The sequence below is a fragment of the Durio zibethinus genome, chromosome 6, assembly GCF_047325235.1.
Source record: "Durio zibethinus cultivar Kanyao isolate XHJ-2024 chromosome 6, ASM4732523v1, whole genome shotgun sequence".
Classification (NCBI taxonomy): Eukaryota; Viridiplantae; Streptophyta; class Magnoliopsida; order Malvales; family Malvaceae; genus Durio; species Durio zibethinus.
The window spans coordinates 2,251,866-2,279,097 of record NC_143167.1 but is presented as its reverse complement, the minus strand read 5'-3'; the positions used below and the strand labels follow the sequence as shown (position 1 = coordinate 2,279,097).

Genomic DNA, 27,232 nt, shown 5'->3' with positions numbered 1-27,232 from the left:
TATGTAACAACAAAATAAGATAAGCCTGGTTGGACATGAACTTTTGATGTTGGATTAATTATTGAACACCAAAAGTCTAAAGTCATAGAAAATATTAGTTACTAATTCTGAAAGAGTAGAGCAAATTTGTGAAATAAAAGATGGTGGCATGGTGGCAGTGGTGGTGGAGGTGGGTGAAAATTGGGGCTAAAGGGGAACTCATTATTTTCTATATTTCTTTGACTATTTCATTACTTGAAAGGGATGGGAACAAAGGGCCACCACCAGTTGGGGTGTATATTATGAGTAGAAGAAGTAATCCAAAAGAAAAGAAGCAAAAAGAGGTTTGAGGATCAATCATACTATAAACAATCATGAAAACTATTTTTTAGTATAAAAGAGACCAAAGAGAGTACGTAACTTGCAAAGCAAGTTTTCTTGGGTTAATCGACTATGGAATAGTATATTTTCTTAATCCGTCTACATTTTGTACTTAATCAGGAACATGATACCAGGAAATAATCAGTGCTTAGGGCACACAATTAATGATTTAGGATACTAAATCATCACTGGGATTGTTATTATAATTGGTTAACCAATTTGGGGATTTCTTGTTAATCTGTGAAGTTGCTCGAGTTACATGCCAACTGAAATTTAGTGCGAAGAGCTGTAGACTGAAGTAGATAAGTAATTAGTGGATTGCCAATTGCTTAGCCTTTCTTTTTTCTCTTAGTATTGTGGGACATGCAACAGAAAAAAAAGACAGTAAATACTATGATGAAAACTGAAATAATTGCAATTTCTTGTTATGATTATGGGATAGTAGGTAATGTTTGCTGAGAGAAGAAAATGGAAGAAAATGATTGCTGGTCAGCTCTGGTTTAGTTGCATTCTTCCTTGTCATTCTAAAGCTGTTAAAAAAAAACAAACTGACAGCTACATATATACAGTATATTTCTTGTCCCTATTTTCTTTCTTTTTTTTGGGTGATTTATTTTCTTTCCCTACCTTACATGTCAAAACTGATAAAATCCAAGACCTTTAAACTTTTTAAAATAAGAAAATACCATAAAATTATAAAACTACTTGGTCATATATGTAATATCTATCAATATTAGAAATGAGAATACATGGACAGTATGTAAACCTAATTGATAGGGATTTGGGATATAAGGTTAGGAAAAACAAACAATCCGTGAATAAATCAAATTTAAACAGAGATAACCATTATCCAGAATTTTCCAATGAGCTGGTAAAAGAATAGAAACTGTGCAATATCAGTAATATCTTTGTTTAATACTAATAACACCATGTTTTTCTTGAACAATAGGGAAATGAAGAGTGTCAGTACTCGATATTACCCACATGCCAAGTCATTTGCAGACCAGAGAGTCAGGTCCTGAACAGAATTATAGCATTGGTATTTCCTTTTCCTTAATTTTGTTAGTGGAGAATAAGAAGATAAACATTATTCTTGAGGCCTTTGAAATGCAAATTCATTACTTTCAATGGGCATAGACCTCAGAATGATGCCACCTGACCCGAAGAAAATGGTCGAAAAATTGCATTCTTCTTTTCATTTTAATACCAAAATAATTAGTAAGTCATCAAACCCCAAAAGAAAATATATGTTGCATTAATCCTTTGGTGAATCTGTCATCTACATCTGATCAGGTGGTTGATTACCTTGTATGTTCTGAAAGCGGAAATGGGGTTAGGAATGAAACAAAACTATATCCCAAAATAAATGGGTGATAACTGATGCATACTTTAGAAGCTATGAAACTAGGGAAACCCTGCCAGCTGAATCATGTGCCATTGTTTCATGCAGGATTTCATCATACTTGAGGGAAATTAAGTGCATGTGAATTCATGCTCTCCCATCATTTGTTGCTGCTAAAGCCTATTCTCTGATGGGTAATGGATTAAAAAATGTTTAGTGGAATTAATTATTCTCAAGAGATGATTGTAGCAAATATATACCAACTGGCCCATACCTTGTTTTCCTTTTCATTCGGTTCTAATAATGTTTTCGAGTGCTTTTGATGATTAAAATTTTCATTCTTTCAATATGACAAATCTCATCTTATTTGCACCTGTAGGTCTGAGTAATCGAGTACCTTACAACACTCTATGAAATTTATCCACAAAATTTGAAAGCAAGGTAATGTAAAGAGCATTTATTTGACAACTCAACTATAGTTTTTGGCATTCTCCCATGAACCAACACTAGGAAGCTCAGTAATTACCATACTGCAATACACAAATCAGATATTATTGAGTAGAAGAATGGATTTCAGAGGAAAAAATACAACTTGTTTTGAAGTTTGAAAATGTAAAAAAATGAAACAAGAAAAAAGGGTTGCCTTTGCTTGGTTCTTATTTCTTAATCCTATCTAATGCTAATATTTGAGCTTCCAAATTTTATCATAACTTAATTAGTTGTGAATCATGCAGGATATAAATATAGTTGGTTTGAATATCTGGAGAGAGTGATACCCATATGCTAAGTAGATTTGATGCAGGGTTGTTCAACCATTCATCAGACAACTGCAAATGCTGTACAAAATACAAAGGCAGAACTGCTTTGATGAAGTAGGGAAATTAAAAGCAGATTCATAAACAACTGGAAATGGAATTAATCAAGTTAGATGAAATTCAAGGGCAACGTAGATTCATAAAAAAAAAAATGAAACATGGACTCCATGATTCACCCATTGATTTGCATCATCTATGTTCTTCAATGAAACAAAAGCCATTGGCTCAATCCTCTTCCTTCTGTTACAAGTTGTGGCTTATATTTTGGGTGCAAGTCATTCGGGTAACTAATTACAGTAACTTGCCTGAAGTGTGAAGTTTTCCATGGTGAAAGGCGGCTTAAAAAATTCATAAGCAGGTGTCCCTTTTTAAGAACTCCCAGGTGGATTTTCCCGATCTTAAACAGAAAACAGGAGGCCTTAGCCCTTAAGCAAAAATATGCATTGGCCACTTAGCAGGTCAGCTTACGCAACAAACTGATAGAACAGATTTATCTTTCATGTTGATGCAGCAAATAAAATTACACCAACAGTGTGCAAAATGGGATAAAATCAAGAAAGATATCAATTTGAAAATAATCACACACTGATCACTTGCAAAAGTTGAAATGCACTTTATAGCAAATTAAATTATAGGCATTGCAAATCAGAAACAAACAAGCTATGAAAAATTTTAAATAGCAATATCCCGGTCAATTCCTTAAAACTCACTAGAAACCCACATCCCTGCTGTACATAAAAGAGCTCACAACGCCTTATGCAGTAGTATTTTAGAACACAAATGATTTTAAGCAGTTGCATCTGTAGTTTGGGAACAGCTTCTCTCTAGTTTGTTTGATGACAAACCAAAGAAAACACATCATGCTATGGGATGAAGAATTGACATACCACCGATGAAAAACAAAGGAATTTGAACCACTCCACCTTTTTAAACAAAATAAAGAAAACTATCTTGTCTAGTCGATGCGGCAAGCTGTGGTGGATCAGAGAAAACCATGTAAGCATTGTCAAAGTAGAAGCTTAACCTATAGGATTTTCCACCTCATACAAGTCACCTGCCTTCAGACTTCACCAGCTGAGAGAACACTTTACTCATTGAAACACCTGAGAGGTCATCCACACTTGCCACCTGAACCTGTGCAGAAGAAACAGAGAGATCAAGCTGACTGAAATTGTTGATTTGTGGAGAAAGCTCGCCAATCATGTTTGTACTGTTTTCTTCAGGATCGCCTTGAACAACAGCCTCCTGAAGTTGAAGAGCATACTCTAGATTCCATAAGACATCTCCCATGGAAGGCCTGTCGACACCAAAATCAGCTAAGCACTTCTCAGCAGTTTCTCCAAACTTCCTAAGAGATTCAGGCCAGATATTTCCTACGAGATTACGATCAATTATTTGCTCCAACTGTCCTCTCTTCTGCCATTTCATTGCCCATTCAGCTAGATTTACCATTTCCCTTGGAAGAGTTGGATCTATTACTGGTCTTGCACAAAGAACTTCAAACAAAACCACTCCAAATGAATATACATCAGATTTTTCAGTCAGTTGTTGCCTTCTGAAATATTCTGGATCCAGGTATCCAAAACTTCCTTTCACTGCCGTACTGACATGGGTCTGATCAATTTCAGGACCTGTCTTTGACAGCCCAAAATCGGCAACTTTGGCCATGAGATTCTCATCAAGTAAGATATTTGCAGACTTAACATCACGATGAATAACTGCTTTTGCATAGCCTGTGTGAAGGTAGTGGAGTCCTCTAGCTGCTCCAATGCATATTTCAAGCCTCTGTTTCCAACTTAAACTTGGATGATCAGAGCCGTAGAGATGACTCTTGAGTGTTCCATTCTCCATATATTCATAAATCAAGATCATCTCATTCTTTTCATCACAATAGCCAATCAAAGAAACCAAATGACGGTGGCGGAACTGGGATAGCATCTCAATTTCAGTCTGGAACTCAGCAAGTCCTTGTTGGGACCGTGGATTTCCTCTTTTAACAGCAACTTTTGTACCATCATTCAGTTCTCCCTTGTACACCTTACCAAAACCTCCTATCCCAATAACCCAACTTTCATCAAAGTTGTTTGTGGCTTCTTGAACAGCCAGAAAAGGAATGTGATAGCTGGTATTAGAATTGAGACTGGTAGTTGTTCCTTTGGAGTATTTGCTTCCCATAGTGTGAGAAGTTCCTCCATTAATTGAAAAAGGAATCCATGTCTTTGATTGCCTCTGGCGTGACAATCGTCTTCTTTTTCTACAAAACATAAAGAGAACCCCTGCCAACAGCACTCCACAAGCTACCCCAATGCTCACACCCACTATAGCACCGATTTTCTTCTTTGATCTTGAACCAGAAGTATTGACAGTTCCCAAGCCAGTAAGGCTGCCATCAGAGTTGTTCATTTTCATGATTTCCAGCCCATTTAGTATGGCATCTGGGTAAGTATTATGTAAATTAGATGGGCCAACGCTTACTCGAAGCTTATTTCTAGTAGCTGACTCCGTAACATAATCCATATAGTATGCACCGCCCAAAATGTTAACCAAAATACTGAGATCAAGGTCTCGAACAACCATCCAGGAGTCAATAAAAACATTGAAGTATAGCTGGTTAAGAGCATTGCTGACAATATCACAAAAGTGAAACCTAAGAAGGTACCGAAATCCAGGATCCACATCGAATTCCCAGGTCACATTGAAGTTGCTGTTGGGGTCATTCAAGGAGTTCATCCTGGTGCAGGTACCATAGACAGAATTTGGAGCAATATCTGGTGTTGACCCTCCATCCACATACTTGACAGCCATAGTATTTGATACATTTAAGGCAAGATTTTTTTCTACAAGAAAACGCTGATCAGGGACCCATGTTCGCCAAAGAGTATCATTCTCAAACGAGACCGTAGGTCCCCCCATATTCACCCTAGCAACCGTCTCCAGTGCCTGCCACATCAGGCCTTGGAATCCTGATGATGATTCAACAGAACTGGCAGTGTCTGGAATGAGCTGATCAGGGACTGAAACAACTTCTAGGGCATTTATAAAAGCAATTGAATTCTCTGAAGGACTGAATATGATGACAAGGCTATTGGAGGTTACATTAACAGAAAATTCTTTGACAAAAGGAGCTTGCACACTGAAACTGCTGAGAAGGACATGGTTTTCTGTGGAAACAGCGAACTTTGCCACACTCATATTATAACTAGCATAAACAAATGGATAGAAATAAAGGCGAATCCAGTGTCTTCCTCGTTGGCTGATAGAAAATGTGTACCTAGAGACACCAGTAAATATTCTTGCCGTTTGATAGAGGCGCGAATCATCAGAGGAGGTAACAGCATTTGAAGTGTTTCCAAGAATATTTTCTTGTACAGAAAGGAATTTTGAGGCTAAGTTATCAGCCATAAACACTCGATCACCCACTGTAGTATTAGTAGGTGATCCACAATCAATAAGGTAATTGTCTGCCGGTGTAAATCCTCCAGCAAAGCATGCCCAACACAAGAGTGAAGAAACCCAGAAGAGCAATTCAAATACTTTGCTACCCATCTTTTCAAAATCCGACAAAGTAACAGAACAAGAAAGGCTAAATCTTGTTGTGCTTAACAGGAGCTTAAATTCTGGGTTCTTACAAAAGCAACTACAGAAATAGCAAACTATAACAGAAATCAAAAATCAATTAAGAGAACTGAACAAGGAAGACAAAAGCTGACACCAAGATAAATCATGTGAGCTCCAACATAGGTTCTCATACAGGATAAAAACAAAAGGAGCTCAAAGAAAGAGAAAAAAAAACCACCAACGGAACTGAATAAAAGAAACGAAAAGATTGAACCTTTGAACTCCAAGAGAGAGAGAAACCCAGATGAGAGGAGCCCCCGAGTGAAAAATCAAATCTTTTATGCACCTCTATGGGAATTTGACAGAGCATCAATTGCGATTTTCAATACAGATTGCTCATGTTCTTAAATAAATAGGGAACCAAAATGAATAAATAAAACTCGAAACAAAGAGTCAAAAGGTGGTATAACAGAAATGAACAAATAAAAAAAAAAAGCCAACTTTTTTAGATGTCTAATTTCAGGATTGGTGAATCAATGTAGGGTAGAAGTTATTTTTTGGTTGTAAGAAAGTGAAAATAATAAAACAAATATTGAAAGCAAACAGTAACATATAGATGAGATAAGGGCTAATTTAAAGTTTGGAAATTTATGGAGAGAGGTTTTCTGTTATGGGTTTTAATGGTGATAGGTCGAAGAGAGTTATAAACTTTTTAAGTAACAGAAAGGTTATTTATTCTCCATACTGCTAGTGTGGTTTCTGAGACAGTGAAAAGGTGACTTGGGAACGGTAAAGCTTCCTCTTCAAGGGTTGATGTCAAATTAAAAAAAAGGTGTGAAATGAACTGAAATTTATGTCCTACTTTGACATTTTTTGGAAGTGATGGTTGAAAGATGGTAGATGAAATGGAAAATTTTTCTCTTTTGCTCTTCTTTTGGTTAGGAAAAATAATAAACAACAAACAAATTTTAAAACAAAGAAAAAAAACTAAAGTGGCAAGTGCCAACTACTCCCAACTAATTATTATTTTATTTTTATACTTATAAAATGAAATCAATTTCTTTTTTTTTTTTACAAAAAGATCGTATCTTTATTTTTAAAATAAAAAAAATTATAATTACTATATTTAAATTTCAAATTGATTGAATTCTTTATTAAAACTCTTTATTCTAACTCAAGATTTTCTCAAACTTTATTATAGATTTAAGTTAAAATTAAAACTTCAACTTAAAAATTTAAAATTTGAAGGTGGGGATGAAAAGTTTATAAGAAACATAAAAAAATACTTGTAATTATGCAATTTAAGATCTAGTAAATCTCTATATATGTACTAAAAATAAGTACCAATGTGGGTTAAACTTGATTTATGTACTTGCATCGGAAAATTGTCCTAAACATTGAGCTATCTGTTCCCATTTCATGTCAGAAAAGGAAATGCAAACTTGTCATTTTTATTGAGTGGTGGCCTCTGAAGGTTCACACTTCACCATGTGCTGCTCCATAATTTGCCATTTTTTTCTTATCTGTCACTATCTCAGGGCACTTTCTAACTCCTTTGATTGTCAAAATGTGAGAATTCTTGTGGCTGTGACATTTTTATTTGGAAAAAAAAAATTATCAAACACAATGCCATTAGAAATCTCTCAGTCAATCATGCATTAATTTCTAATGTTTGATTGTAAATATGTGAGAAATTGAACAAATTTACAATAAAATATTTGCCATATGGGGTTGGTTCAAACCATTGGAATGTGATGGGAGTTGTATTAATCATAAATACTAATTAATTCCTTACTCTTTAATAATTTGGACAAATAAAAATGAATTTTGAGAGTATATATCAATGGATGAATTGATTTCAAGCGTTGATCATTAAAAAAACAATATATATTTTCATAATTGTTTATTAAGGTTTAAATTTAATTATTCCTAGTATAATAAATTTTGGATTGATTAAGCTTAACAAGTATTTGCTGTCATTCAAGCTTAACGAGCGGTTTCATCATATTTGTTTATAAAGGGTGTTGTTTCCATTGACTCCATTTTTGTCTCTTATGATCGATTAAAGTACCCATGTGAAACTGCCTCTTCATCTTATAAAATCTTACATCAAACTACGCTTTCTTTTGCAGTTTCTTTTTTTTTTTTTCTTCTTCTTTGTTTTTCAATTATTTCGCCGTGATTTTAGCTTATACCCTTCCTCGGATTTATCTCTTGTAAATTTTTCCAGAGTCTTAGCACTTTAACTATTACTCTATTGTTTAACTATTAAATTTTTAATTTTAATAATTATAAATTAAATTTCGATTATCAAAGTCAATGACATAAATCAACTACCGACGTTATACATTATTAAGTATAGATTAATTGAATATTAGTTCAGATGATATGTATATTGATCACATTTTTAAAGATAATAAAAATTTTCAAATTTATATACACAATATTCTTCATAAGTGAATTAAGAAAAAAAAGATCAGAATATTAAGATTATATTAAAATTTTCAAAAAAAAAAAAGTATAGTGCCCATATTATTCATTAGTATTAACTAATTAATAATTAATTATATGCACTTTCATTTATTTTTACACTTACCTCATAATTAGTAAGTTTTACATATAAAAAAAATATAAATAGATTTAAACCTGTATATTTCTCATCCATAAAGTAATTATATATATAATATAAACAAAATCAATCAAACATGAGATCTCTAAAATGAGTTTTAAGCTATAAGAAAAGTTTGAGATGTATATTGGGATTAGGGGTGTAATCGAGTCGAGTCAAGTTGAATAGTGAGAAGCTCGAGCTCGAGTTCGACTCATAACTCGAAGCTCGATACTCGACTCGAACTCGATCGAATTTTATTTTTCAAACTCGAACTTGATTCGTGATCGAATTTGAGCTATTCGAACTTACTCGATTAAGTTCGATTAATATGTAAAAATAAGCTCGATTCATATACTCGACAAGAATTCGATTATTCATGCTCGAATTCGAACTCGAAATATTTTATTAATTAAAATAATAAAAATATATTTAAATATAAAAACTCGATTAGTCATAAGCTACTTAAATCGGATATAAAAATACTCGAATTCGACTCGATCGATAAGTCGAGCTACTCGAGTTACTCAAGTTCGACTCGATAATAATCAAATCGAATTTGAGTTTTCTTCGAATTAAACCCAAATAACTTGCGAGTACTAATGTATCATTTATACCCTTAATTGAGATCATGTAACATTGTTTTCTTAATTATTAACTCAATCTATCATAATTCAATTAATTAATTTGTAGGCAAATTTTCGCTTTCAACCGATAAATTAAGGAAAGAGAAACAAAAAAATAAAGGCAAATTAAGATATGGAAAACAAAGGAAAGAGAATGAGTCCACAAGAATTTAAATATGCAATATATATATATATATATATATAACAAAGGAAAGAGCAGTACGTGGAGGGTTGTTATTGTGTTATAAAGAGAAGAACATTGACAATTGGTAGAGATGGATGGAAATGCATCCATCACAATTGGAGATCTAACTTTCAATAAGTCCACAATAATTCATCAAATATAAAACGAGAGCGGGTGACGACACCTTTTGTTTTATATGTTATTATATTTAATGATTCGTATATTTATATAATATAAAATATTAAATTTTATATATTTATACTATATTTTATATAAAAATTATATATTATAATTTATATCAATATAAAAATATAATTTTTTTATTTTATTAAATTTATATATAATAATTATTATAATTTTAAATTATATGACTTTCATATTTATTTTTTATTTTTTAATCGTATTATATTATTGTATCATGTTTAGATTATTAGATCTATATGCAAACTTTTAAAAGATGATCAACATGAAAACTAAAGACTAAATATGGCATAACAAATTATATCAACATTAATTGTTTAATAACCTTAAAATTTAATTCAATTAATTAATATAATTATTTTTAAAAATGATATTTAATAAATTTAAAATTTAAATTTTATGATTGTCTCTTGATTCTTGAACCATAAGTCTTGACGTAAGATTAATCTCATTTTTTAATTTATTAAAACCAATAATTAAAAAGAAATACAAAATAAAAAGTTTTTACACCATATAAATTTGATTTCTCTTTATATCTAGCCAAGAAAAAGCATAGGCTTTTTAAAAAATAACCAGCTGTCAGTTTAATTAAATTAATAAAAAAGATACGAATAGTCTAGGTTTTTGAGGCCTTTGATCAAAATATCTCGTAACAAGCCGTGCATGGAACGCATTGGAAAACTTGGGGGAGAAAGAAATCGTGAGGGGTCAATAAACAAAATTACCATGGAGATTTTATATTGTAAAAACCATTCAACATGACACTAAAAAAATGTACTTGATACTAGTAGTAATATAATAATCTCAACATTTAATAGATTATATCAAAAGAAGAGTAGAATAAGCCACTTGTATTTAACTCAAGCTAGCTCTAAAACTGATATAGAACATGGATAAAGATTTTAGATTGACTTTCGAATTAGTTTGTTATTTAAAAATAAAAAATAAAATTATAGGTATTACAATTTAAATTTTAAATATATTAAATATAATTTTTTAATAATAATAATATAAATAATTTAAGTTAAATACTATATTCACTTCTAATTTTATTTAAACACAATACGTTTTTATTTTTTTGGTCAATGTAATAAAAAAAATTATATTCTTTACTAATGAGACATTTATGACTATTACATTCATAACTTCCACCCATTGAATGCCCGCCATAATAATCCTATTAATAATTCCAATATCATCTTAGCTGTTGCCAGAAAAAAAAAATAGGGTTCATCCTGAAAATGTTAATTTAGCTTTTTTTTTTTGTCTTAATTTTTGGACAATTGATATTTTGCAGCTGTCAGGGTCTACCACTTCTATATTCTGTAACCCATATCTATAAGCATACTAATTAAATTGGAGTGGACAATATATATATATATATATATATATATATAATTTTTTTTGATAAATTGTCAAATTTGATCATTAAAATTAAAATTCTAACAATTTAAATATTTTGATTTAAACCCAATAGAATTACTCTAATCACTATCGTATAATTTGGATTCTGCTTCTTTCTTTTTTGAAAAATATCATACAGTTAAAGAAAACACAGGGAGACAAAGATGATCAACTTTCCAACACTATACGTGCACACCATTTATTGTATGGAAGATTTGCAAAGAGTCAATAAAACCAATTCACGTAAAGTTGTTGAGAGGCTGACAGATGGGCCAATTTATGCTAATGCCTAATGGCCAATACCCAGTTGCCTCTTGTCCCGTTATGACCTATATGATCTTAAGCTAAGGAATCAAGCAAACGGAGTCAACTTATTTGTGTGGTTTAGACAAATATATGTTAATAGATGCTTAATTTTATTTACCAACATATAGACACGTGTTTGATTAACAAAATTTAACACAACAAAAGTAAAGAAATCAAGATAATTATGTATATAGTTTTTTTTTTTTTTTTTTGCGAAATTATGCTACATTTCAATTTTTTTTGTATTTAAAATATCAAATTTTGATTTTTAATTAATAAAATTAAAAATTTAACATTTTATCAATAAATTATCTGCTCATTTGATAATATCTATATATATATATAAACAATGTCTTTTTTAAAAGAAAAAATTGAATATAAAACCATATATATATATATATATAAACAATGTCTTTTTTAAAAGAAAAAATCGAATATAAAACCTCCAAAGATTACATTTTCACTTGATTTTGGAGTAATTAAATTTATTAAAAAAAAAAAAGAAAAACTCCCTCAAATTGCAAGCCTATGCGAAGCGCCTATATGGAATGTTGGTGAAAGAGGCCCAAATTAATAAACGATGGTTAGCGATGGAGGCCCAAGTAATTAGAATAAAATGGGAGAAATTCGCCTAATGTCATTGTTAATCATGGGCCTATGAGACTCCAACAACGGCTCAATATCTACTCCCAAAATGAAGAAGACCAATTCAAAGATTGATTTTCAGGCCCGTGAATTAACTAAATTGACAAAAAAAAAAAAAGGGTTCTACGAAGCACTGTGGAAGAAGATATCAACTTTTTTTTAGTATAGGATTGGGGTTTGAATTTGAGTTTTTTTTTTTCCTTTAATTATGGAGTCGATTCTAATATTATTGAATAATCTAGCTTAAAGAATCGCAATGTCAAATTAGACTTTAAATAATTTATATATTTTAATTAAAATTTTAATATTTTATCAATAAATCGTATAATTAATTATTATAAAATCTCTTATTTGAGAATATTTTTCTTCTTTTCATAACATGTACGGTCAATTTTTAGGGGCGAATGGAGGGGTCAGTGTCTGATACGCCGAAAAGAGCTTTAATATTTCAAAGTTTCCTGCTCGTCAACAAATTACTCTGCCCCCATTTTCGCCGCTTCGTTGAGAGGCTTCTTTGGTACATTACCCTAGAAATTTCCCCTTTTTTTTTATTTCTTTCCTTGACCCAAGGCTGTAAATTGCCCAACAAGCAACGTGCACATTCATTGCAACTTGCACCCTTTGCCATGCTATACCTACTAATAATGAAGAGAATATCAACGCTCTATATGATTTTACAACCCGACATGACTTTGACTTGCCCAAGTCTTCCAAATCAACCCTTAACAATCAAAGAAACACGATTTTGCACATATAAAGATACAAATTTCCATTATTCTCCGTAGTCCTTAAACGCGTAAGAATTTTATTAATTTATAAAAAATTTAACAATAATTGACATGAGTCAACTACTTCTTAAATAAGTTGATATATCATTAAAATTAATTTTTGAAGATTATAAATTTGAAAGAATTTATATATGTAATTTTTTTTTTTCAGTTAAGTAAGTAATAGGATAAAAAATTTAAGAATAAATTAAAATTTTCAAACAATAATTAACATGGAACAAATAATTTGAACACAAATGACATGCAAATTTATGTAATCTTTATATTTAGTATGAGATAATATAGTGAGGGTTCATTGATATATTTATAAAATTGAAGGAGATTCACCAAATCCAAAACCATGGGCTGGCACAAGCAATATTGATAGGGTTACAAGTCTAATTATAATCTCATGACTTTTGGTTGTTTTGCTAGAATATTAACCTCATGACTCAGTCATAGTCAACGTATACTAAATAGTAGCTAGTTCACCACTCCATTTAATGGGCACTAAGCCCTTATTTATGCATGACAACTTTGCATCCTTACCCAAAATAGCTATGGCTACCTATCTCTTATTTCTCATCATAGCAGCTTCTGCATTTTCAACATATAATGCTGATGGTGAGCTCATTTCTATAAGCCTTAGGTTTTTACTTGTACTAAAGTTTCACTTTGTTAATCTTGAGGAATTAGAATCAGTTACATGATCATATAATTGTTCTTTGTATTTGGTTGTTTTTGTTGTTTTATCATTTAACGTTAAAACATTTTGCTATTTGAATTTCAGTAAGCATCGACTGTGGAGCATCTGAAATTTACAGTGATGACCATTTCATCGGTTGGGTTGGAGATGCTGACTTCATCAAACATGGTGAAGCCGTAGTGGTGCAATCTAACAAATCAGTTTATAAACCGATGGCCACTCTAAGGGTATTCACTGACAGGAAGAAAAGCTGTTACTCCATTGATGCTTTCAAGGGATCTCAAGTTCTTGTCCGAGCTAGTTTTTTCTATGGAAATTATGACGGCAAATCATCTCCTCCAAGTTTTGATCTACAATTTGATGGGAACAATTGGACTACGGTGGAGACTTCAAGTGACGTAGTTGTTTCCTACGAAGCTATTTATGTCACGAAGGGGGATACCATAAGTGTATGTGTAGCACAGACATCTCCTAACATGTTTCCCTTTATATCAGCTATTGAAGTTCGGACCTTAGACATGAAAATGTACGGCCATTTTGATTCAAATCATGCTTTGATGTTAAGGAGGAGGGTTGCTTATGGCGCTAAAGAAATAGTTAGGTATGTTTTGCCTTTAACTGATGTAATTGTTGCTTTAGCTAAAGTTTTTGATTGGTTCTAGCTTCAGACTCCCTCTCTGAGATATTTTTTCCCTGGCACTGATAAATCTCATTCCACTTTTTTTTGTGTACTTGTTAGGTATAACGATGATAGTTACGACAGAATATGGCTTCCGGCTATCAATGGAGGTGATTTCACAGTTCTTACAAGTGCTGCATTATTGATTGAAGTTAGTTTGGACGATAGGCCTCCACAAGCTGTGTTTCAAAATGCATTTGCCACTAACAGCACTGCCATATCCATAACATTAGGGACTAATCTTCCCATAACTGAAGTTCCAATTTACATGAACATGTACTTTTCGGAAGTTTCAATACTTGATTCAACCCAGAAAAGATCCTTTGAGCTCTACATAGATGGCAAGCCTAGCTCGAACCCCTTCATTCCATCCTATGGAGAAGCAGGAGAAATTTTCCTGACTAACATCACTGCCTCTTCCAACACTACCTTCTCTTTGGTAGCCTCATCTGATTCAACACTGCCTCCTCTTATCAATGCCCTGGAAGTTTTTACCATCAGTGATGAGCTAACAGATGGAACCAATAGTGATGATGGTTGGTATCCAAAGGCATAATTTGCTTGTTATTTCATAATCAGAAATGAATTTTTGGAAATTTTTTGAAACTTTTTTCTTCTTCTTTATGGTATTCTAGTGCAAGGATTGGCCTCACTACTGTATGAATTTAATGTACTTGGAGACTGGGGTGGTGACCCTTGTCTTCCTTCGCCATATTCATGGGATTGGATCAATTGCACCTCTGCTTCCACAACCCGAGTAACAGCATTGTAAGTTATTAATTTTCTAGCTACAATGTTAAAAATAGCACTCTAAGTTTCATGAAAGCCTAATCACTTTGGTTTTTAAAACATTTTCAGGCATCTCGGTAGCTTTGGTCTATCTGGTGTTCTTCCTGATTTTAGCTCCATGACAGCCCTCGAGATAATGTGAGTTGTATAGCTCCAACTTTATTAGTAAAAACTGTTTGATCTCAATTCTTTAGTCTGGTGTTTGAAATTTTATTTTCTTTTGATTGCAGAGATTTGCACAATAACAGTTTAATCGGGTCTATCCCAGAATTTCTTGGCACCTTGCCTAATCTAAAACAATTGTGAGTTTACTTGACACTGTTTTTACTAGAATTTTCTTTTTTTTCAGTTTCCTGAGAGTCAACTGAATTGGACTTCCTCCTTCAGGAACTTGGCCGATAATGGGTTTAGTGGACCAATTCCTTCCTCAATATCAGAGAATAACAAGTTAAAATTAGTGTAAGTAAATCGTTTTCCTTTATCGAGTGAGTCATATTAGAAACTGCTTCATTTCTCCAATGATTAACATTTTTTTTGGCGTATGAAAATCAGTGTGACAGGCAATCCGGATTTGTGTGTCTCTAGCAAGTCATGTAAAACAGCTGGTGACTCCCCAGCTTTCTTCTCAAGCAGCGGCAAGAAAAAGAGCAAGGTACCAGCAATACTTGGAACCACAATTCCAAGTTTTGTACTTCTTTGGGTAATTGGAGCAGTTTTTGCCGTGCGTCATCATAAGAGAAAAACAGCAGCCATTGCAGCCGGTAATGCAGGTTTGTATGAACCAGTCGAAGTATTTGGATATTCAACCAAGTGGAATTCCTTGAATCATGACAGAAATATATTCAAAAGGAAATAAAAATAAATTAAAAAAACCCAATTGCCTTTAATCTTTAAAGTTTCTTGTGGAAAAATGTAGTTAACAGGTCCAGAAACGAAAGTATAGATATTAAACAAGCCATGAGATACTCTATCTGATCATGCGCTGACTTGAACATTTGACTTTATGGGTATGTTTTTCTTTTCATGGGTTTTCAGGGCAAGCTGGGGGAGACAACAGGCCTAATGGCACGTCACCAATGGCAGCGAAAATGCAGATGGCAGCCAACAATTTAGCCCAAAATCTAGTCAAAGAATTTAAAGTGAACATCCAGGAGCAGGAGGGGCAGCAGCAACAATCAGATCAAGAGCCTGTCGACCAAAACGATCAACAAAATAGTCGTGAAGGGTGTTGATGATACTGTTAATCATTAGACCATCATGATCTTAACAGCCTAAGCTGTATGTTGGAGTGATCTTAAACAGCTCAGTCAATTATGAATCGACTTTGTTCCATTGTCTTGTGCTGCAATCAATTATGAATTAATTATTAAAAAATATATATATGGATCGACTTTGTCTATATTTAGATTGGGTGGGCTGTCTGCGAAGGCCCACTAGCCCTGTCCGCCTCCTTTAGCCTTGGGTTTTGGTTTTTAACCTCAAGGTGCGCTTAGCGTGGCCCAATTCTTAGTTATTTCCGTACTCTATAAATCCGTATTTTTAATTTAAGCTTAAAATAACTAAATAATAAAATATATATTATATTATTTTATTAATAATAAAATTGGATTAAACTTAAAATAGTACATCTTTGAAATCACATATTATTTGGTTGAAATAAATTTGAGAAAGATCAGAAAAATTCAATTTTAGATTGTTAAATTACTGTGAATTTCTTATTTTAAATCTTTTCATTTAACATTTATTCTGGTGTGGTAACATTTTAAAGTTTGTAACAAATACATTGCAATTATCCAAAAATAAAAAAAAGTGCAATGTTAATTACGGACTTTAATAATCTGATAATAAAATAAAATAAAAAGAAATTTCTAAATTTCTAATGCATCATTTATTTTTTGAGAACTGAGAAAGTAGAAAATTTCAGTACAAGGGAACATAAAAATGTCAACCCTATGAACTTTATCCCTATTGAATAATCTCAATGATTGAAAAGCATCATTTTTGAATATGTTTAGCTCAAATGATTTATTATAAGGTTGAATTTCAATTCTAAATAATTACAAGTTTTCTTTCTTAATTCTTCAATACTTTTGACTTATTTTGTACTAAAAAAATCTTTAAAAAATAAAAAATCAACAATCATATAATTTATTAATAAAATATTAAAATTTTAATTTTAATGATAGGGATCAAATCCTGATCACATTAATTATAAAAAAATCTAAAATTTTTACGTTTTATGCCATTCAATTTATTTAGAAAAAATATTCCATTTGTCCATTAAAAAAAAAATCCATTCCATTTGTCTTTCGTTCTAATATCATTTTAAAAATATATATATATACTTTGATTATTGTAAATACATACATAATGATTTGTCATTCTAAATTTTAATGGTATGATAATCAGATACCATAATTATTGTAAGTTTAATTTTTTTTTTTGCTAAGCATAGTAAGTTTAATTATATATAATTAATAAAAATTGTGACTTATTTTTTCTTTTTTTTTTTTTATCTATTCTTCCTCGTGAATTATTAAAAAAATAAAAATTTCTCAAGCAACTTAATTTTTCGAGTTTGTAAATAATTTCAAATTTATTAGGGGAACATAAAGCATATTTGTAACTTGAATTCGCCCCAATAAAAATTTCCCCATCCGTGAATCTCCTAAATCACATTCCATTCCAACTTTCATTTCCACAGATCAGAAGGTCAGAAGCCTACAACCGTAATACACGGAACAACGTGATCGCAGGTAAACATTACCCGTCTTGTCATAAAAAAAGCCACCATTTTTCCTTTTCCCCTGCTCGCCGCTCCTTTTATTTTTTTGCTCATTCGATTTAGGGCAAAAATATAAATAAAAAAAATAAAAATAGAAACAGAAAAGCTGGACCCAAACGAAAAACGCAAAAACTCGCCCTTTGACTCAGCTCGTTGATCTACCTTACAGGTAACTCTTACTCTCTTCTCAGTCGATCTTGACTCGTCTGAGTTCGATCTCCTATCGCACAGAGTTCATCTCTCTCTCTCTCTCTCTTTAAAATTTTGTCGATCTTTTTATTTTTTTTTTCTGTTCGTTTTGTTAGTGAAGATTTGATTACTTTTTTGTGAATTTCGATTTTTAATTTTTTCCGAAATATTTTTAAGAAGGATTTTAACGGATAGTGGAGACTGTGTTGTGAAGCCGCTGTTTGGCTAATGAGAAGTAACCGTGCAAAAATGTGGAGACCGTCCTTTCGAATAGCTAAACTGAAATGACCTGAATGGTAGTGTAGGGTTTTTTATTCATTTATTTTTAAAAATATTCGAGGATTTAGTTCTTTGAAATGAGGATATTGATGTTATTTAGAAAAATTATTTCTAGTTCAACAAAAAAATGTTCGATTTCTGGTTTTCTTATTTTGTTTTTTCAGTTTCTGTTTAATTAAAACCGGAGGATTAGTATGTTAAGATGACCGGCAATCAATTACACTGATTATTTCTGTTTCTTTGTGCTCTTTTCTTTCAATTTGAAACGGTTCGTATAAGTTCCGCTGGTGTAAATTTAGGTTTCGTTTTATGGGTGTTATTTGGATGATTTGTATAGGGATTGCAGTCTTTTCTTATCAGGCAAAATTGCCTTAATTTCAATACAGAGAAAAGGTTTCAAGGCCATAAATAGCTTTTTTTAAAAAAAAAAAAAAAAAACTCACCTAATTGTAAGACATGTTATATTGTAATGTTTATCTTCATCTTTTTTACGCTTTGGTTATCATTTAATTTGATAAAAAAAATGGTGAAAATCTTATGAATGTAACGTACTGTCATTATTTGGAAGTGGAAAATGGCAAAAGTGGGTGGTTTATAGCCAAATGTGATGTTGAGAATCTTAGCTGGACATCTTTTCTTGGTGCCAATTTCATAGCCTAGACAGCGGAAAAAGTTTAGGTTTTTGTGTTCTACATATCTGAAGTATTTTGGGTGTGTATTGCTGGTAACATGGGGTGTGGTTCAGCATCGACTGAATGTGCACTTGGTGCCTCCTCTTTGCCTTTCTAAGGTTAGTTTCTTACAATTATATTGTCCTTTTCAGGCTATAATCACTGTAGCAGCTTCTCAAACAAGATTTTGTCTACTTACACTCACAACATTGAAGGGTTCTTTCTCAAGGAGGAATGATTTTTTGTGTGACCTATTGACACTTTTGCAATGTCGGGGTTACTTAATGTATTGTTACTGTAACCGAACAGTTTATTTGGAGTTGCAATCTTGTAGAACATTAATCTTGTTTTTGGACTTTTTTTCCTTTGTCTAAATGAAGTATGTGGTGTCTTCGGCTTCTTGACCTAGTTGTAAGAAGGCTTAGGAAGACATGTAAGGTTGGAGTTCGAACCCCACCATCCCATCCCCTATCCCCTATCCAGTGGACCAAAAAAAAAAAAATGAGGCATGTGGCTTCTGTAGGTGAACTTACTTCTTTGAGCAGAAGATAACTGAATATGTGTTTTTGTGGTTTCTAGATGCAACATATTGGATTCTGTTGCTTCTATATGTTTGTTTATATATGTATGTGCTTGTTTATATCAATATGTTCTGGCATGCCAATTTTTAAACTTAGAGTGCAAATATATTGATTTTAGGTCATTGGTGCTCCATTAAAAGTCAATTGGTTGGAAATGTTAGTATTTCTTTCTAGATCATAAATGATAGAATGTTTAGAAATCTTCTTCCTTTTATGGTCTATTATCTTTTTAATTGCAACTTAAAATCAAATTTGAATGTGTTTCTTTTTTGTTATCCGGATTCTTTTCCTGGTTGTTTGTTGTTTGTATTTTTGTATGACATGTGTATCTATTAACTGGAAACTATAATATGCATTTGATTGCAGTCTTCCATCAATGGTTCGGCATCAAATCTTCAAGACAGTAGTGGACGTTCTTTTGCGACATCTTTCTCCAGTCAGTCTGGTGTGGCCTCCCCTGTTTTCCATCACACTGGTGGGTAGATTTTACTTGATTTCCATTCATCTATGTTCTTCTGAACTCAAGCAATTGTGTTGTTTGTTTTGGCAGGCACTATTCAGGGCCTGCATAATATTCATGGTAGCTTTAATGTTCCCAGCATGCCTGGTACACTCACATCTAGAAACTCAACATTAAGTAATGTTCCAACTGGTGGGGTTCAACAACCTACTGGGAGCCTTTCTGGTGGAAGATTTGCATCTAATAATCTCCCTGTTGCTCTTTCTCAGGTACTTGATATTTCCCCCAAACTGTGATGTGACACTTTACGATTGCAGCAATAGAAATGCTACACGTTTTCTCTCCCCTTCCTGCATGTCAGTAGGACAAACACAAAAATGAAATCTTACATTCTTGTAAGCTGTACTTCATTTTCTTTTGGATACCATTTTGCAGTTATCTCATGGCAGCTCCCATGGACATTCAGGAGTAACAAATAGAGGAGGTATTAGTGTTGTAGGAAACCCTGGATTTAGTAGTAACACAAATGGAGTTGGTGGTTCTATACCTGGGATTCTCCCAACCTCTGCTGCAATTGGTAACCGCAATGCTGTTCCAGGATTGGGAGTATCCCCAATTTTGGGAAATGCAGGTCCTAGGATAACAAGTTCTATGGGAAACATGGTTGGTGGTGGCAACATCGGGAGGAGCATAAGCGCTGGTGGAGGATTATCAGTACCTGGTCTTGTATCTCGTCTAAATTTAAGTGCCAATAGTGGATCTGGAAGTTTAAGTGTGCAGGGACAGAATCGGTTGATGAGTGGTGTGCTTCCTCAAGGTATGTTACTGTGAACAATTACCCCTATATTTTTTTTGTTGGCTTGGATAAAAGATCTCTATTTGAACAAAAGATCTCTATTCATTTATACCGCTGGCTATAATTGCCCTTGGGCACAAATCAGTACGATGGCCAGAATTTTTGGTTAATTTACTATCCCTCACTCTTTTTGTTTTTTTAAAATTTTTTTTATGAGTATTCTGGCTTCTTTTCTTGCATTTTTCTTCATAGCTGCTCACTAGTCACTTCTAACTTCTAATTCTTAGAATTTAATATGATTCTTATTCTTATCTGATCCTGAGTACATTTTTCAGTTTTATATTGTTTGGATTATTACTTTTATTTTGTAGAATATGTCTTGTGGATTTACTAGTTTAGCCATAGTTGTTCACGTGAATGACTTTCTGGATTCAGGATCTCCTCAGGTAATTTCAATGTTAGGCAATTCTTATCCTACTGCTGGGGGTCCACTTTCGCAGAGCCATGTTCAAGCTGTGAACAATCTTAGCTCCATGGGAATGTTGAATGATGTGAACTCAAATGACAATTCCCCTTTTGACATAAATAATGATTTCCCTCAGTTGACAAGTCGTCCTAGTTCTGCTGGAGGCCCTCAAGGACAATTGGGTAAGTGAAGAAAGAGGCCTTCTGATTCATTCATTTGTCCTTTTTCCTGTTGCTGAACTTATAACATTTTAAGTTAAAAATTTTCAGGTTCATTACGAAAACAAGGTCTTAGTCCCATTGTTCAACAAAACCAAGAGTTCAGCATTCAAAATGAAGATTTCCCTGCATTACCAGGATTTAAAGGTGTGCAGATATTCTTTGACCTGGTTCTGCTTTAATGCATTTTACTTTTCTGGTTGACAAATAAATGCTGTATTTGTTTCTCACTTTCTCTGTATTTCTGAATCCAGCTTTAAGTTATATCAGTACTTAATGTTCCGGTTATTCTAGCATATTAGCTGTCTACTGAGTTTCTATAGCAGTGTTATCAGTGCATCTAATATCTTACTTTTCATTTTTATGATGCTATTATTGTTTTTAAAACCATTATTTTCTTGACCATATTATTAGATTTTGTATAGGTGGTAATGCTGATTATGCGATGGATTTGCATCAGAAAGAACAACTTCATGACAATACATTATCAATGATGCAATCTCAGCACTTCTCTGTGAGTCTTTACTTTTGCAAAATTGAAAATTCTGGTTTATTTTCTTTTTCATTTTTTGGAATAATTGCATGCTATACGTATTATGAGTTATTTATTTCCCTTTCTTCTTCATTGGCTAAAAAAGAAGTATATTTTATGATCTTTATGCTGTATCTATTGTAAGATTTTCTCTGAAACTTGTGTGCAACTTTCACAGATGGGAAGATCTGCAGGATTTAACTTGGGTGGATCCTATTCATCTCATCGCCCACAGCAGCAACAGCAACATGCTCCATCAGCCAGTAGTAGTGGTGTCTCCTTTTCACCTGTAAACAATCAAGAACTTCTCCATTTACATGGCTCAGATATTTTCCCATCTTCACATTTGAGCTACCACTCGCAGGTGTGGTAGTTTGGTGCCATAAATGGTTTCTTGCAAATGTAACTAAGGGGTTATTAGGGGGCAGGGGAAATTGATAGTTCTTTCGGTCTGCATCTTTCTCTAATAGTATGTGGGAGCGCAGATTCGTAACTGATTTTAAACATCATATTTGATGAGTGTTTCAGTAGGTGGATTGAATTGAGATTAATTGTTGGTCAAATTGGAAGAATGTGAAATTGGTCCCTTTTCTTAAGAGAAGGATCCATTAAAAGTTGAAGAAATTTGTTTGACTTCTTTATGATGGACATCTTTTATATGTGCATTTGATTTGTGCATCAATGTTTTTTCTTAATGGTCAATGGTAAATAGAATTGCCCCTAACATCCTCTTTCATCTTTGGTTCAGACCAGTGGACCACCTGGGATTGGGCTAAGACCTCTAAATTCCTCAAATACAGTTTCTGGTATGGGTTATGACCAGCTCATCCAGCAATACCAGCAACATCAAAACCAGTCCCAGTTTCGTCTGCAACAGATATCAGCTGTCAATCAGTCATTTAGGGAACCAGGCATGAAATCAATGCAGGCTGCACAGTCTAATCCAGATCCATTTGGTTTACTTGGTTTGCAGAGTGTAATAAAGATGAGTGATCCTGATCTCACTTCCCTTGCTCTTGGAATTGATCTGACAACACTTGGGTTAAATTTGAATTCATCAGAAAATCTTCACAAGACTTTTGGTTCTCCCTGGTCTGACGAGCCAGCTAAGGGTGACCCAGAGTTCACTGTGCCACAATGTTATTATGCTAAGCAACCACCCACTTTACATGTGAGCTATTTTTCACTTTCATACTTCAGTAACCTGCTTAATGCAACTGTCTGAATTAGTGAATTTTCTTCTATAGTTCTGATTTTTTTTTTTGGGTGCATGCAGCAAGGTTATTTTTCAAAGTTCACTGTGGACACATTGTTCTATATATTTTACAGGTTTTTTTTTATTTAATGTCTGGTGCTTTCTCTATTGTATATTTTAAGATCTTATTCTTAGCCATCTGTACTTCTCTGTTTCTAATGCAGCATGCCAAAAGACGAAGCTCAGTTATATGCTGCAAATGAACTGTATGCTTTCTACTGAATGAGTTGTGTTGACATCTTTATGCGTGTTCTTTTTTCCAACTGTCATTTAACACCTCTTATTGGCAGTTATAATAGAGGCTGGTTTTACCACAAGGAACACCGATTGTGGTTCATAAGGGTTCCCAATGTGGAGCCACTAGTTAAGACAAACACATATGAGAGAGGTTCTTATCACTGTTTTGATCCGAACTCATTTGAAACAATCCGAAAGGTTGGAACTAAACTACCATGTACCTCCTGCATTATGTATGTTGCTTCTTACTTGACTCTAGTTGCTGAGTGCTGACTGTATATTTTAACTGCAGGATAATTTTGTTGTCCATTACGAGTTGTTGGAAAAGAGACCAGCTTTACCTCAACATTAACAAGTATTTTTCTTATTTACAATGTAAAGCTTAAGCATGCAACTCATTCATTAGAACGTCTGTTTGCAGCATGACTGTTTTTGGGAATATTTTGCAATTTTCAGCATCTCAATTAATCTTTTGGCAATGAGTAGCCATTGTAGCCTCTTTTCTCCTCTATAGCAATTTTAAGATGATGAATAACAAATCTGAGGCATGACAGCAGCACCATCTATGGCACATTCTAGCCAGCCATTCAAGCCTGGGATTTCATAACTTGTCTTAACCTGTTGCCTAATTAATGAATGGTAGCGTTGCTAGGGGCCCTCCCATCCCAACGCCAATCTATGGCATTATAGACGGCCATTCGAGCCTGGGATTTGTGTATATGTTTATAGTTGCATCTGCTCTGAGTCTATGGTAGCAGGGAATGGGGATCATAGGGTGTGAATGATTGTGAATGATTTTTATTTTTTTGGTTCTCTAACGTTTGCAAGAAGCAACGGTTGGGTTCCAGCCAAGGCACAGTTCGTGTGTCGTGCAAATATTTGATAAACAAATTTCAAAGACTTCTGTCATTGTGGAATGATTCCATTTTGGATTTGCCTCCAACTAAAATGCACGTTGATCTAGAAGCCGGACAAGTTGTAATGAGCTTTCGTTTGAAAGAGATTGATTGCAATGCATTGCATTCAAAACATGGGATCAAGTGATATATTACAAGGATTGAAACAGAAAACCTTATGTTACAAAATATTGAAACATAAAACCTCGGTGGGCTATTACCAGGCTTGAATGATATTCGTCATGATTTGATTGAGCTGTCGAATTAAGTGCCTGTGATGCATAACCATATAGGCAAAATTAGTTCTGACCATGTCGTCTAAGCAGGTCATTAAGCTCTTCCTCGTCAATCATATGCAAGATAGGCGGATGATGAGAAATGCTTTCCGCATTAGCACCCGTTGATGTTTCTTCCGCGGTTGGCATTGTTCCAGAGTCCCCATTTGCCAGGGGTAGTTGATGTATGTGTGAAATACCAGCATCGCTTGCAAAACTGTCTCCATTTGACATCCATGAGGTATGTTCAATGGCAGCTGATAGCGTCAATGCTTCTGGGCTCATCGTGTTGGAAACATTCCCATCCTGAGGCTGTCCGGTGGCCATTCCTCCTTGGTTGACGCCTAGCTCCACTGCTGTCACTTGTCCTTGGGTGGATGTTTTCTGTTTTCGAACTAAGAGGTAAACGACGGTAATTATAAATGCTAGGAATATAGGTAATCCCACAGCCAACCCGATTATTAAAGCCAATCTTTTTCCCTTGGACTGATTATCCTTGCTGTCACCTACCCTGTAAAGAAAAAAAATGTGAAGAAAAGGTACGATTACATGGATTTTCCATGGCTGAAATTGAATTAGTGTCAAATTATGAGCCTGCCTGCTTACATGTATTTTATTTGCTTGTTACCAGTTATACTTGACGGAACATCACCAACAAAATTGTTATCACGGAGATCACTGAGAAAGAGAAGAAAAAATATTGAATCGAGATGACGGAGTAACTTGTCATGTTACTTGCATTATACATTATATGTTGACTCACAGTAGTCTTAGATTAGGCAGCTTTCCAAGAAAATCTGGAATCGGACCATCAAGCTTATTGTTCCGCAGATCTCTGATGCAAGGAAGCAGAACAGTGGAATACATAAGGCGTATAATGTAAAGAATATATAATATGTTAAAGGAGGTGTTGCGTTTGATAGCAAAAACGTTTTACATTGTTTCCAGGGCATCCATTTGGCTAAAATCTGGAAGTGGACCATCAAGATCGTATCCTGAAAGATATCTGCAAATTAAACAAAGTGAAATTTTCAGGTTAGATCAACCACTGTTATCTTTCATGCTACTGGACACCTTGTTTGGAGCTTAAATTTAACGGGATTTAAATACTGGCAGAATTATTCTCTCTCAGGACCGTCCAGTTATGTGGCCAAAAAGGGAATAAGCCTCAAAATTCTTAATGTTGCTAGCAGGTTGAACGATCGAAATAGCTAAAAAAAATGTACATTGAGGTTACTTTCGGGGGGTTATCACCACTGCAAGTCAACCATTGCCAGACGGTGTCATTAGGAAGACATGGTTCCCCGCTCCATCCTTGTAGCTGTTTGAAGGTGTTTATAAACACTGCTAGTCCATCCACTGTTTAACAAACTTAGCTCTCAAGTTAGCTAAAAAGTGATGAAGTTATATGAGAGAGGAAAATAAGAGGGGAAATGCCACTTACAGTCATCTGTTGATGTATATACGCTGACAAGAGGATCACTAGCTGTGTATACTTCTATTGCGCTTATTACTGGAGGCTGTGTGGAATTGTTGGTTGCAACTAGCTCAATATTCAAAGTACCAACAGACATGACATTTATCCATACACCATCACACTCCTGATATACTGGGCTGATTGCATATGCAAACTCATTGTTCACGTCTATATTGAATGATCTAGTTGCAGTCGTGTACAGGGGTTCAGTGAAGTATAGTTCAACATGGTCAAGGCGATTCATTTTGCTAAATCTGAAAGACAATTCAAGTTTGTCTGTTGGACTTGGAGCTTGAACTGCCTTGATTATAGCCAAAACTGGGGGGTCATTAACTGTTGTAACATCAAGAGAGGCAAATGTTGCAATTATTGCCTCCGAGCCTGGTGGAGTCATAGGTTCCCAAAAGCGGTTGTGAGTATCATAAGGATACCTGACAGATAAAACACATAGAGCAGTCATTTTAAAGCATAAATGGTGTTTTCCCTTCAAATGTGCTTGTTTGTTAAACATTTAAGGTTGTAAAATTTCTTTTCTCCCAGGTTATGCAATTATGGGATCTCATCTTACCCCAGAATCCAGTCTTTCGAATCTGCCCCATAGTTGTATCGGTAGCCATTGAACCAGGCCCTATCATTTGTCATATTGGCATACATTTTATCAGGAACTGGCCAGAATTCCAGGAAGGAAATAAAGGGGAACTGTTTATCATGAGTTCGAGCCAAACAAATACTAGTGATATCCCCTTTGGCTACATAAATCATTTCATAGTAGGAAAATTTAGATATGTCAGTTACAACAGTGACCCACTTGTTCCCATCAAACTCAAGGTCAAAAGTAGGTGCATTGGAGAGGCCATCATAATTACCATACAAGAAAACAGCTCTTATGAAATATCTGGTGAATGCTGTGGCAGGCAAAGAGTAGCAATTCTTGTTTTGTTCGGTGAAGACACGTAGGGTGTCATATTGGTCTACGAAGGTACGGCTGTTTAGTGACACCATTTGGTTTTTACCCGTTTTAATAAAATCCTCATCTGTCTGCCAAAGAACTCCACTTTCATCGGGATAGCTAACTTGTGATCCACAGTCTATTCTCACCCATTCTGATGTATCTGTTGCAGCCAT

General features: G+C 33.9%; 3 protein-coding genes, 1 long non-coding RNA gene, 1 other non-coding gene and 1 pseudogene across 10 annotated transcripts; 3 read left to right on the top strand and 3 right to left on the bottom strand.

Moving 5' to 3' along the window:
* Positions 1-3,110: 3,110 nt before the first annotated feature.
* LOC111284972 (receptor-like protein kinase HERK 1 pseudogene) lies at positions 3,111-6,506 on the bottom strand (annotated as a pseudogene). Its single transcript, XR_016342678.1, has 2 exons — positions 6,350-6,506; positions 3,111-6,170 (listed from the first exon to the last, which is right to left on the bottom strand). The product of XR_016342678.1 is annotated as a receptor-like protein kinase HERK 1 pseudogene (transcript).
* A 6,827-nt stretch (positions 6,507-13,333) lies between these two features.
* LOC111284974 (kinase-like protein) lies at positions 13,334-16,370 on the top strand. Its single transcript, XM_022874150.2, has 9 exons — positions 13,334-13,440; positions 13,607-14,123; positions 14,262-14,737; positions 14,837-14,969; positions 15,060-15,128; positions 15,221-15,292; positions 15,378-15,449; positions 15,543-15,760; positions 16,026-16,370. Exons 1-9 carry the CDS (start codon positions 13,341-13,343, stop codon positions 16,220-16,222), a joined length of 1,854 nt encoding a protein of 617 aa, XP_022729885.2. The 5' UTR covers positions 13,334-13,340; the 3' UTR covers positions 16,223-16,370.
* A 1,429-nt stretch (positions 16,371-17,799) lies between these two features.
* On the top strand, positions 17,800-23,956 carry LOC111284973 (putative NOT transcription complex subunit VIP2). Of its 5 annotated transcripts, XM_022874140.2 has the most exons (15): positions 17,800-17,944; positions 19,067-19,200; positions 19,862-19,970; positions 20,046-20,224; positions 20,391-20,439; positions 20,554-20,772; positions 21,187-21,399; positions 21,487-21,582; positions 21,861-21,949; positions 22,146-22,331; positions 22,716-23,138; positions 23,244-23,296; positions 23,387-23,428; positions 23,513-23,657; positions 23,752-23,956. In XM_022874140.2, exons 2-15 carry the CDS (start codon positions 19,183-19,185, stop codon positions 23,809-23,811), a joined length of 1,881 nt encoding a protein of 626 aa, XP_022729875.2. In that variant the 5' UTR covers positions 17,800-17,944; positions 19,067-19,182; the 3' UTR covers positions 23,812-23,956. The 5 variants fall into 5 exon arrangements, with proteins under 5 accessions (XP_022729875.2, XP_022729873.2, XP_022729870.2 ...); XM_022874138.2 differs by having other exon boundaries at positions 20,391-20,772; positions 22,146-22,256; XM_022874135.2 differs by having other exon boundaries at positions 20,391-20,772.
* LOC149518333 (small nucleolar RNA snoR35) lies at positions 19,890-19,970 on the bottom strand. Its single transcript, XR_016343372.1, has one exon. It is a non-coding gene; the product is annotated as a small nucleolar RNA snoR35 (small nucleolar RNA).
* Positions 23,957-24,681: 725 nt separating the features above from the next.
* On the top strand, positions 24,682-26,646 carry LOC149518332 (uncharacterized). Its single transcript, XR_016342677.1, has 4 exons — positions 24,682-25,169; positions 25,262-25,509; positions 25,579-25,665; positions 25,747-26,646. It is a non-coding gene; the product is annotated as an uncharacterized LOC149518332 (long non-coding RNA).
* On the bottom strand, positions 25,817-27,232 carry LOC111284224 (putative LRR receptor-like serine/threonine-protein kinase At1g51810). The gene is made up of 3 exons (XM_089761538.1): positions 26,676-27,232; positions 26,075-26,538; positions 25,817-25,989 (listed from the first exon to the last, which is right to left on the bottom strand). Exons 1-3 carry the CDS (start codon positions 27,230-27,232, stop codon positions 25,817-25,819), a joined length of 1,194 nt encoding a protein of 397 aa, XP_089617664.1.

Coding starts and splice junctions, on each gene's coding strand:
- LOC111284224 (XM_089761538.1), bottom strand. CDS start 27,232: ATGGCTGCAACAGATACATCAGAATGGGTGAGAATAGACTGTGGATCA. Junction 26,539..26,675: donor TCGAAAGACTGGATTCTGGG/GTAAGATGAGAT, acceptor TTTATCTGTCAG/GTATCCTTATGATACTCACA. Junction 25,990..26,074: donor ATATACATCAACAGATGACT/GTAAGTGGCATT, acceptor TTTGTTAAACAG/TGGATGGACTAGCAGTGTTT.
- LOC111284974 (XM_022874150.2), top strand. CDS start 13,341: ATGCATGACAACTTTGCATCCTTACCCAAAATAGCTATGGCTACCTAT. Junction 13,441..13,606: donor TTCAACATATAATGCTGATG/GTGAGCTCATTT, acceptor TTTGAATTTCAG/TAAGCATCGACTGTGGAGCA. Junction 15,761..16,025: donor CATTGCAGCCGGTAATGCAG/GTTTGTATGAAC, acceptor ATGGGTTTTCAG/GGCAAGCTGGGGGAGACAAC.
- LOC111284973 (XM_022874135.2), top strand. Junction 21,950..22,145: donor TGCAATCTCAGCACTTCTCT/GTGAGTCTTTAC, acceptor CAACTTTCACAG/ATGGGAAGATCTGCAGGATT. Junction 23,658..23,751: donor CATTTGAAACAATCCGAAAG/GTTGGAACTAAA, acceptor TTTTAACTGCAG/GATAATTTTGTTGTCCATTA.